Source organism: Pituophis catenifer, unplaced genomic scaffold (assembly GCF_029215685.1).
Source record: "Pituophis catenifer annectens isolate HBS135680 unplaced genomic scaffold, rPitCat1.0.hap2 SCAF_16, whole genome shotgun sequence".
NCBI classification, from domain to species: Eukaryota; Metazoa; Chordata; class Lepidosauria; order Squamata; family Colubridae; genus Pituophis; species Pituophis catenifer.
Window position 1 is genome coordinate 12,763,764 of NW_027256896.1, and position 11,660 is coordinate 12,775,423.

An 11,660-nucleotide genomic window follows, 5' to 3' on the forward strand; every position below is an offset into this window, starting at 1 on the left:
GTAACTTTACAGCAGCCTTGCTTAGCAATGGAAATTCTAGTCATAAGTCAAGGACTACCTACAGTTTGGCTTTTCATCTTTGGAATATCTTCATCCTTAAGCTTAAACTGGGATGTCTTAGGATGCAAGGCAAATTCACAGCCACTTCCCATCCTGCAACTAGACAATCCGTTAGTGCTCAGGCTAGGGCCAAGTTCCCTGTTGTTGTTGTTGGTTGTGAAGTCGTGTCCAACTCATCGCGACCCCATGGATAACGTTCCTCCAGGCCTTCCTGTCCTCTACCATCCTCTGGAGTCCATTTAAGTCCACACCAACTGCTTCAGTAACTCCATCCAGCCATCTCATTCTCTGCCGTCCCCTTCTTCTTTTGCCCTCCATCGTTCCCAGCATTAGGCTCTTCTCCAGGGAGTCCTTCCTTCTCATTAGATGGCCAAAGTATTTGAGTTTCCTCTTCAGGATCTGGCCTTCTAAAGAGCCATCAGGGTTGATCTCCTCTAGGACTGACCGGTTGGATCGCCTTGCAGTCCAAGGGACTCGCAGGAGTCTTCTCCAGCACCAGAGTTCAAAGGCCTCAATTCTTTGGCGCTCAGCCTTCCTTAAGGTCCAACGTTCACAGCCATCCATTGCAACTGGGAATGTTGTTAATTCATATGAAATGACCTCCATCTCTCACAACTTTCCTTAGGTGGCCAACACCAGAAGGCTGTGCAGCACAGGATCGTGGTGGACATGCGTGAATTTCGCAGCGAGCTTCCCTCTTTGATTCATCGGCGGGGCATCGACATCGAGCCCGTGACGTTAGAAGTCGGGGATTACATTCTCACCCCGGACATCTGCGTGGAGCGCAAGAGCACCAGCGACCTCATCGGCTCCCTCAATAATGGCAGGTTGTACACTCAGTGCGTCTCCATGTCTCGCTACTATCAACGGCCTGTCCTGCTCATTGAGTTTGACGCCAGCAAACCCTTTTCTCTCACTCCCCGGGCTTCTCTGTACCAAGAGATCTCCAGCAACGACGTGATCTCCAAGCTCGCCCTCCTGACGCTTCACTTCCCGCGCCTCCGGCTCCTGTGGTGCCCTTCTCCGCACGCCACGGCCGAAGTGTTCGAAGAATTGAAACAGAACAGGCCTCAGCCTGACGCAACGGCGGCTTTGGCCATCACGGCCGATTCTGAAACCCTCCCCGAACGGGACAAATACAACCCCGGGCCTCAAGATTTCTTGCTAAAAATGCCTGGAATCAATTCGAAAAACTGCCAGGCCGTAATGAATCACGTCGAGAGTATCGCAGAACTGATCTCTTTTTCTCAAGAGAAGTTGGCCGAACTTCTGGGCAACGCTGCCAATGCCAAGCAGCTCTACGAGTTCATCCATCTGCCTTTGACGGAGGCCGTTTCTCAAGGGAAAACGAAGAGGTGATGGCGCGTCACCCCCGGGGCTTCCGAAGGCTCCGTGTTTCATGGGGAGTGTCACATAGGAAATGACCTGTGCATGTCCAGTCTCTTTAAACTGGGCCAGTTTACAACAGGAGACAACGGTAATTCGACTGGTCCAGATGTCCTTTTCTGATCCGCCAAACGCTCCCGGATATCACGAAGTTCCTTCACCAAGTTTTTCTTGGGTGTGCCAAGCTGTCTACCCCCCCGAGTTTATTTTTAACATGAGGAGTTGCAGTTTCTCCTTTGGCCACAAGCTTTTGCAGAAGGCGATGGTAGCTTCTGAACCGTGCCTGGCTCCAGGAAGCATTGGATAAAGGTGCCTACAGGGGTGTGTATGTGTATGTGTGAAAACCTGCAAGGAATTTGCAAATTTTAACACTCCTCTCTTCCAGATGCCACATTTTTTTCCCTTGGTTCTTTTACAAGCTTTAAAGCAGGAATGTGCAACCGTGACCACTTTATGACCTGTGAAGATCAATTCCCAGAATTTCTGACCTGTGGACATCAAGTGTTAGAATTCCTGAGCCAGCAGGAATTTTGGGAGTTGAAGTCCACGGGTCGTAAAGTAGCCATCGTTGCATAACCTGTTTTACAGGAAGCGTTCTAAAACGAGCAGATCGTTTTGGGCATAATACCTACACTAAATTCATTCCTAATCTTTTTGTTTTGTTTTGTTTTGTCAGACTTTTTGGTCACACTTTACTTTTTTCAGTTTTTTTTCCCCCTCCCCTTGCTTGCTTAACTTTGGACGTTATATAACACGAAACTGCCATAGGATTATTGTTTAAAGAAACAGCTGCATTTCGCACTCCGCGTTTGTTTGAAAAGAGGTGGGAGGAAGATCTATTAGTAGATTTCAGCTCCTGCTCCTTTTGGGGATTCATCCAAGTTTTTGGGGGTTTTTTTTTAAACATAAATGCACATTTTATAAATATTGACTTAAAGGACTTTAAATTCTTTCAAAATGCCATTTAGCTATACCTAGGATATCACAAGTGCCCTTTAGTAGTTTAAAACAGCTCTTAAAGAAGTAGGTTTCATTTTTGTTTAATCGATGCTTTGGATAAAAAAACGGGAAAATTGCAGATATTTCGGTCTTTTTATGCATTGCTACTGATTTGGATTGCCTATAATCTCTTTTATGGCTGCTGGCAGCTGTTGTGAGCCTCACAAGGGTGCTTTAAAAATATTGAATTAATTACGCAGATCGATCCAAAGTTTTAACGATCCAAAGTTTTAATCCATAAAATACAGCACAGCCTTATTGATCAGATTTTTTTTAATACTATTTCTCTTCATGTTCATGTTTATAGAAACTGTAAAAAGGGAAATTTTTCTATCTTAGAAGAGGCATTTTATAAGCTGTCATGCAGGAGAAAGTAAGTGTATTTTAAGATGGCGCCTGAACTTATTTATAAACTTAATACTGTATTGCCTTTCTTTGCACTGCAACTATTTTTATTACAGGCAAATGTATGCAGATTTATTTAATTTCACATATATGCCATGAAAGAATTGAGGCTCTAATTCTTGATCTTTCCAGGATCATAGCATACTTATCAACTTACTTATCATTTTTGCTAGCCAAATCTAAGAATTTTTAATCCATGCTTTAGGTGCGTTCCATTTATGTTTAATCAACTTGAAATGGTAAAACAGATGAATTTCCAAGAGGAGAGAAATTGCTGGCAGATAAATAACCATTCCTGGGGGGGAGTAGATCCAAATGGATTCCCCTTAATGCATTGCTAAAAATGAATTCAGTTATTTGCGTGACATATACAGCTATGTTTACTCAGTGTTTCTCAATCGTAGCAGCTTTAAGATAGGTGGACTTCAACTCCCAGAATTCCCCAGCCTTGTTGCCTGGGGAATTCTGGGAGTTGAAGTCCATCCCTCTTAAAGCTGCCGTGATTGAGAAACGGTGTTAATGTATGACTAGAAATAATTACTCAAATTGAAACAGAAATACAGTCCGTGTCATCATTAAGGGGAGAAAGTTTTTTATGCACTGTCCAGATAATTGCTCAGATTCCTTGCTAGTAAGGGAGTACCATCAGATGCTCGCCTTTTTAAAGTTATTTATCTAGAAATCAGATTTGAGCCGTGCAGCCGTTAAACAAAGAGCTCTTTTGGGCTGAAAGAGCATTGTCTTTTTATTACACTTCAGGTAGAAATTGTCTTCTATAAAATAGGCACAATGCTTTCCCCCATTTTTCCGACTACCAAACCTCTCTGAAGGGGGAAGTATTATGTCAGTCATTTTGTGTTTTTGGAAACTGAATAGGAATGACTTTTCTATTACAGCCCTGGGGGGGGGGGAAACTGTAAATAAATAAATATAAACGAGAATGGCCATACTTCTTTGTTCTTAATAGACAGTGCGGTATGTGAAAGGCCTAAAAATTGCCCATGAGCCCAATCAGGGCATGTTTTTAAATCTCGATGATAAGGCAGATGGAAGATTTTGTTTTCCAAATATTTCACACTGCGGTGGGATGCGTTCGGCTTTTTTGTAGAAATCACAGAAATGCAAATCTGGGATTCAAGGATTAGTCTGCTGTGGAGAGGATGAGTCATTTGGGTAACAGAATTTGGATTTTTATATGATTCTGTAATGATACCTACCGTTTTCAAGTGTCCTACAAAATATTAGAATCTGGGTGATTAAAACTGTTTTTGTACTTGCATTAAAAGAAAATTCACTATCGGAAAGAAGTTAATTTCTGCTCCGTTTGGAAATAATTCAAGGTGACAAACATATCTAATACTCCTTCCTTCCTCCTATTTTCTTTACAACAACCCTGTGAGGTGGGTCGAATGAAAGAGAGGGACTGGCCCTAGTTACCCAATTGGCTTTTATGGGTCTAGAACTCCCTTGTTTCTAGTCTGATGCTTTTATCACCAGACCAAATATTAGCTTGATTAAAACCCATCTTCCAAAAGGCATTCTCAAGCCATATGTTTGAATTCAAATTCTTCGACTTGTATGCAGATTTGTATTCTATCCTGACCAGAAATCTATTGGTGAGTATTAAGCCCTACTGTTCTGATCTAGGCTTCCCCAAACCACGAAGCAGACTCCTTGTCCCGACAAAAACCCATTTTTATTAAATTACTGTGAATTCCTCTCATTCACATCCAGCAAAGTCTTTCAAGGGTGAATTTACAGTCACAGACCTTATCTGGCTTGGAAAGCTGCCAGACCAATATCTTCAAAAGTTGGCAAGGAGTCACGGAGAGTCACAAACCAATTACACAAACTAATTGTCTCCTGCAAACTCCCCTCCCCTTTCACTCCTCTTTTATTCCCTCTGGGAGGGGCCATTCATCGTCCACCTGTGGCCTTACTCCCAAGTCGACCCTTGTTCCTTAGATGTTCCCTTCGTCTGGCAGCTCTGCGCATGCGCACACTGGAAACAAGCTCCAGCTGTTCGTTTGCCTCACTGATGTCTGACTCCGAAGGCAGCTGATAACTGGCATACGGCCCTGTCTCCCTCTCTGCCTCCGATGCAGAGCCCTCATCAGAGCCTTCCCCAGACTCCAGGACTGGCCCATGTTCCTCCCCAACCTCCTCACTGTCCGAATCTGAACAGTGCAGGCCACAACACTTACAAAGCCAGCGTGTACTATGTATTCATAGACAAGCTACGTTCATCCGCATGGAAACCTGGGAATCTGCAAAAGTATAAAAATACATTGGGTTAAAAATTCAATAGTAGACACTGGAACAGCCAAAGGAGCATTAAGCATGTTTAGCCCTGACAGTGTTGTGACCCAGGCCCAAGTAGGTAGTATTAGACGCAAACAGTTCCAAAACAAACAGACTTTATTAGAACAGCTGAGAATTAACTCATTCTCAGCGTAGTCCAAACTAAATAAAAACAAAGTCTTCATAACACAAATTCTTCAGTCTAATCACCAACCTGGGTATAATTAAGCAAACTCAACGGCTTCTCTTGGCAAAAGTTCAGAAGCAGAAGACGCCGACCAGAGATAAGTGCAGCAAGACAAGAAACCAATCTATCAACGTTGTTTTCCGGCAAAGAGCCCAAGAGCCGTTGCTGGTCTGTTTTAAGCCTTATAGAAGGGGCCAATCATCTCTTGGCCCTACTCCCGAGTCGTCCTTTTTGCTTTAGCTGCTCTTGCCTTCTGGCAGCTCTTCTCATACGTGCACTAGGAACAGGCTCCTCCTGTTTCTCTTCCTCTCTACTGTCAGCCTCTGGAGGCTCCGAAGTTCGCACCTCACTCCCCGATGGCCCTGGCCCCATCTCTGCCTCCGACGCAAAGCCCTCATCCGGTCCTTCCCCAGCCTCCAGGACTGGCTCAGGTTCTTCCTCAGCCTCATCGCTGTCTGACTACACTGCCAGCTTCGCAGGCTGCGGGCGGACCACAACAGACAGATTACTAGAGGAGGATGAAAACGAATAAGGGATCTTCATGTAACACTGAGTTGCAGCTCCACCATGTCTGCTCCTATTTGTGGGTACGCTCTGCAGAAACAAGCAGGGCTGTACGAAATCTACAGGAAGAAGAACCTTAAAGGAAAAAATGTATGGCTGATAACTATGTTATTTTAAGCCCGTCTTTTGGCAAAGAGTCAGTTAATGTGGTGTCAGTGACGTGTCTTTCAAAAACTGAAGGGTGAAAATGTGCCCCGTTTGGTGATTATCAATAACAGATGACTCTTTGACATCCACTTAAAAAATTACCTCATTCTTTATTCTGGGTACCGTCTGCAAATCAAACAAACCGTTTCTATATTTAAAGCGGAGTCGCCTGAGCTAAAGTTTCCAGGCGTCATTCTCTTAGAAACAGGTATTATCTCACATTACCGACACAGAAAGGATGCCGGCTTTGGTAGAATCTCTGTTGTCAGGCTAGGGCAATCCTCTTGGTGACATTTGGGAGGAACCCCTGCGGGTGACGTAGCCTAAAAGACTTTTTCACTGGTTTGGCTTAAACGACCGATGTGTGCAGGCCATTAATCTAAATCCCAGGAACTCTAGCACGGTTTTAGCTTAAGTTGCATGAGTTGGCCAGCCCCCAAAAGGGAAATGCAGCCGGCCTCACCCCGCTTTCCTTTGCTTTGAAGAAACTGGGCGTTGGAGCCTTTCGTGGCATGAAGATAAAATTGGGCTGCTTCAGATTTTTCTCCAATTAGTACTCCGGAACAAAAGGAGTTCTAACCTTCGTGGTGGTTGCAAAGTTCTGTTTGGCAGGAGTAGAAAGGAAATTGGAAATACATCCTAACACTCAATGGCATATTTCCACTTTTCTAGAGCTAGGTCAATAAATTGCTTCCAGATCTCCCTGCCTTGTATATTTTAGCGATTTTGTTTGATTTTTACCCCATCTTTCATTCAGGAGCTCAGTTTTGAGTGCAATTTTTATTTGCGACAACATACAGGGTTATTTGCATTGGTAGAACGACTAGTTCAGTGTTATTGTGGGAGTTTCTGTGGCTGACAATGGATCACAGATGATCTCCCTGATCCTTTCTGAAGACATCATTAGAAAGAGATCAAGAGCTTTCTCTACTGTGGCCACACCCTCCAGAACAGCTTCACTCTGCAAGGTTCCTTCATTACTATTATTATTATTATTATTATTATTATTATTATTATTATTATTATTAATTCTTTAGTGAGATTCACAGCCTTTGAGGCTGGTTAATAGCTCAGCAGCTCGAGTCCTAACCAAGGACCTAGGAACTGTTAAGGTATCGTCGGAGGATGTAAGCTGTTCCGAATAAGGTGGTTTTTTGTAAAGTCAAAATGTTCAAGTCCAGTAAATTTAGAATTTCTAAATGGCAGGGTAGCCCTTTGGGTATTGCTCCAAGGGCTCCAATTACAATCGGGACAACACACGATTTCTTTTTCCACAGTCGCTCAACTTCAATTTGCAAGTCCCGGTACTTTGTGATTTTTTCTTGCTGCTTATCTTCAATCCGTGCATCACCAGGTATTGCAATGTCAATGAACCATACTTTTTTCTTTTCAACTATTCTTATGTCAGGTGTGTTGTGGACCAAGTGCCTGTAAGTCTGAATCCTGAAGTCCCACAAGATCTTGAATTTCTCATTCTCTAAAACTTTCTCAACCTGATGTTCCCAGTGGTTTTTGCTGTACTCAAATCCAAACTTCTGGCACAATTTCCAGTGAATGATCTTAGCAACGCGGTCATGGCATTGTAGGTAGTCGGTTTGTGAAATTTTGCTGCACCCACTGATCAGGTGGCCGACTGTCTCATCTTTCTCATTACAGAGGCGGCATTTGCTGTTGGTGGTAACATGTTGAATTTTTGCCTTCATGCAATTTGTGGCTAGGGCTTGTTCTTGAGATGATGATGATGATGATGATTCCAGAGGGCAGTAAAATACCACCAATATCAAGAGAACTCAAAATTAGTTTTACTCCTGCACCCGAGTGAGGAGCTTTAAGAGGAGTCATCAGTTGTCTGCTGATTCAATTATAACCGATTGCTATTCTGTTATATATTTATCAAATTTATTCACTGCCCATCTCACGCTTCTGGCGACTGAGCAATTATGGTTTATTGTATTAATTCCTGAGTCACTTAGAGCTTCTAACTGAAGTGCCAGAAACATTTTATAAGTAAAAAAATAAAATAAAAAATCACCAGATTAGGGCCAGTTAGTTTAAACTAACCTGTTTTTATCAACAGAGATTTGGCCACTCTCCAGCCTGAAAAGGAGTTCAAAATGTGAACCTCAGTAGCTCAATTATAAACTCTCAGCTTCTTTCTCAAGTTCTGCTCAAATCACACTTTTTACAAAAGGCTCCAAGCGTCACCTTCCTTTCTAACACCTGGTGTGACACTTGCCCCTTGTTTTTGTTCCCAAAGGGACAAACCTTTGTGAGTGTGATCTCTGGTTACAACTACTCAAAACATAATCTTATTGCCTATTACAACATTCTTTCTACGCCCTGCTCCTAAAAGATGATGTTATCAGGTAGGTAGTTAGAACTTGCAGAGTAAAAGCCTTAAAGCTGGAAGCAGAATTTCTTAGGAAGTTACTGGAGAAATCCCCTTGAAGCAGGCAGTTGGTTTTAAACACTTATTTTCTTCCTGGGTCAAATGTGCTTATCTCATAATGCCTACACTTTATATAATAGAAGAGCTTTGGCACTGTGATGCCTCTTCAAATTCTTTAATCCTCTAGACTTTTACAGCTTAAAGGTTTTTTTTTTTTAACTTAGTCCGGTACAAGCGCCTTCCTTCAATTCCTATTTTATCTTTTTTCAGTGACTGTTCAGCTGTGTCCTTATGAAAGGAAGCAGTAGTAAGTACAATTGAGGCTAGGGGATCTAATTTATTGGGTTTCCTGTTCATAACGAGTAAATTATTCCTCTGATCTCTGCTGACTTGTTTGTAAACTGGTAACACGACATTTAGAATTAATCCTTCATGCGTAACTTCAATACGTGCCTGTTGCCATTGACATTCATCTGGTTGTTTAAATGATACCTTAACCCCAGGATCCCAGGTCGTCTAAAAGGGGTAGGAAAATACCAAATTTAATTAGTAAAATTATTGCTGCAAGCCTAATTAGATATTGTTCAGCTAATCCCTCATACAACATTTTCCTATTCCAAATTGATGATTTGTTTACAAAAACTAACAAGCCTTTCATCTTGATTTTGTTTTTGAAAACTGGAATATTTCTGAGAAGTTAGGTTGATTATGCAATAAAATGTTTGCTTATGATTATTTTTTGGAAATACACAATTTTTAGGGACCTAAAGGAGAATTAATTGTAAGTCTTAATTGTGAGACTTTGTTTACAGAAAGGTTAACTTGTTTAGCCTTGTTCCTTTGGGCGTTCTTTCAAATCTCTGCACATAGTTCATGGAGAATTATTCATGATACATCTAACTGAATTTTCATAAAGTATATGCAGAGATTCACAGGTGGAGACCTGCCACAAAACATTATTTACAAAGCATAAAACCACAGGGCTTATGGAACACCCTTCCTACAACTTCTCCCTGATGTATTTTATAATATAAATGGCTCAACATTGGGGAAAGCTTTCATATCAATAAAATGTCACAAAGGAAAGCATTGCTTGCACAGTTTTATTTATTTATTTATTTTTTATTTTTATTGTTTTATTACTACACATTATGACAAACACATAACATACAACATATAAATATATCTTCTTTTTAACAAGTGTTTCTTCATGGTCTGCTTTCCACTGTGACTCCCCCCCCCCCATATATCTCATATAGTTTCATTTTCTTCATTGTCCCCTTTTTGATTGATTACAATGTATTTTCTAATCCTAATAGCCTTACATTTCTAAATATTTGTTTCAGGTGCCTGAAAAACCCATTAATGCTTAACTTTTTTTTCCTCTTAAAACAATTAACTTATATATATATATATTTGTTACTTACATATTTTACATTTTATATTCTCCCCTATTTGTGTTGTTCTTTATTTCTGTTCTCAAGCCATTCATACCATTTGTTCTGAATTGTATAGTAATCTCTCTCTTCTTTTTCTTTAATTTCTTTTCTTAACTTGTCCATCTCAGCACATTCTAAAACTTTTTTTTTATCACTTCTTCATCCAACAGTGTTTCTTCCTGTTTCCATTTTTGTGCATTTTCTTTGTAGTTCTAGGTACTGTATATCACTGCATCTGGATATCTTTTCCCAAATGTTAGCTTGAAGCATGTTTCTTCATTGTTGGTTCCTTTATTATGGTAATCCTAAAAGGCAGAAGTTACCCATCATTTGAGTCTCTTCATTGTCAATTCAAAGGCTGGCTTGTTTTTTTACATTTCACCTTAGTGACTAGTAGTCCCATTTTTTCACTGCACTGTTTGACTTTCATTCCTTAGAGCCTGAAGATCATTTGCATTTTCAGGTCTTCCGGTGGTGTCATCAGCATAGCCATTGATTTTCTTCCTCCAGTGTTAAAAATCGCACTCATCTCTTCTTCCAGTGTTAAATCATAATATACTAAATTCATTTTTTTAAAAAAAATAGAGCAATGTCTCACTCCTTTGTTGACTTGGAGCCAGTCTGCTTCACCATGTAGTGTCTAGACTGTGGCTTCCTGCCCTTTGTATAAGTTTGACACGAATACATGAAATGTTCTGGGATTCCCGTTTTTTTTTTAACCACATTCTACAGTTTGATGACACAGTTGAAGACCTTTCTATAATCAATTGTAGGAAGAAATATCCTTCTGGGTTCAGCTCCAAGTGGGGAAAAAGACACTGGAAACATGGAGACTGCTTGGAAAGATGGTTTAATGGTGGACAGGATTACATGGTTTGAGTTCCTGAACAGAAAAAGGGGACGAGACGCAGTGAATCCCTGAGTTTTATGCCCTCTCTGGCTTTGAACTTCCTAGGGCCCAGAAAGAGTATCCTGATTGGTTGTCAGACTCCCAGGGGGTAGGGGGTCTTAGCTAGCCTTGCTGGCTAATGTAATCTTCCCAGGTGCCATGTGATGAGTTTCTGTTGCTAGATGGGTCCTATTGTGTTAGTTTCTGTTGTTAGATGGGTCCTATTGTGTTGCAGATGATGGTCCATTGACAAAGATGGGAGGGAATTGAGTTTCTGTCTCTGGCCCATTGACAAAGGGTGGGGGGAGGGCAAGAAGGTGGGAGCTGCTTCGTCTTTAAAACGTGCTTCTCCATTTCTCATCCAGGGAAACTTCATACTCTGCCTTTTCAATATTTCCCAAAATATTTCATTCCTCTAGGAAAGAGGTGGGTGCTAACTTCCTACACAATGAAGCAAATACTCATTACTTTTCCATATTCCAATGATTCAGCAATAATATCTTGTGTTCCCTTTCTGAACTTCTGGCACATCTTTTCCTGTGCAAGGTTCGGATCTGTGTTGGAAGACCTTAGAATTATTTTGCTAGCTTGTGAAATTAAAGATAACGAATGACCGCTCACACCCTCTGTTAACTCTTTTTTTTGACCCTAGTGTGCAAACTGACCACTTCCAATCCGTTGGCCATTGTGTCATTCTCCAGATTTGCAAGTTGCAAGTTTTACTGACTCTTCTCCTGATGCTTGTGATACGTATCTGTAGATATTCCATAAATTCCTTCTAAAATCTACCTGAGCTTGAGAAGCAAGCTAGGCAGCATCTGGATACATTTATCTAGATTCCATAAGGAGATCTAAGAAGCTCGGAGATTCTGGAAGTTGAAGTCCACACATCTT

At 41.3% G+C, this 11,660-nt stretch overlaps 1 protein-coding gene across 2 annotated transcripts in view; it reads left to right on the forward strand.

The window, feature by feature from the left end:
* The window catches only part of ERCC4 (ERCC excision repair 4, endonuclease catalytic subunit), a 28,391-nt gene extending 25,734 nt beyond the window's left edge, over positions 1-2,657 (forward strand). For both annotated transcript variants that reach the window (XM_070955136.1, XM_070955137.1), the window contains exon 11: positions 686-2,657. In XM_070955136.1, the coding sequence (XP_070811237.1) occupies positions 686-1,419 (734 nt within the window). In that variant the 3' untranslated portion in view covers positions 1,420-2,657. The remainder of the gene's footprint in view (positions 1-685) is intronic.
* Positions 2,658-11,660: the final 9,003 nt, after the last annotated feature.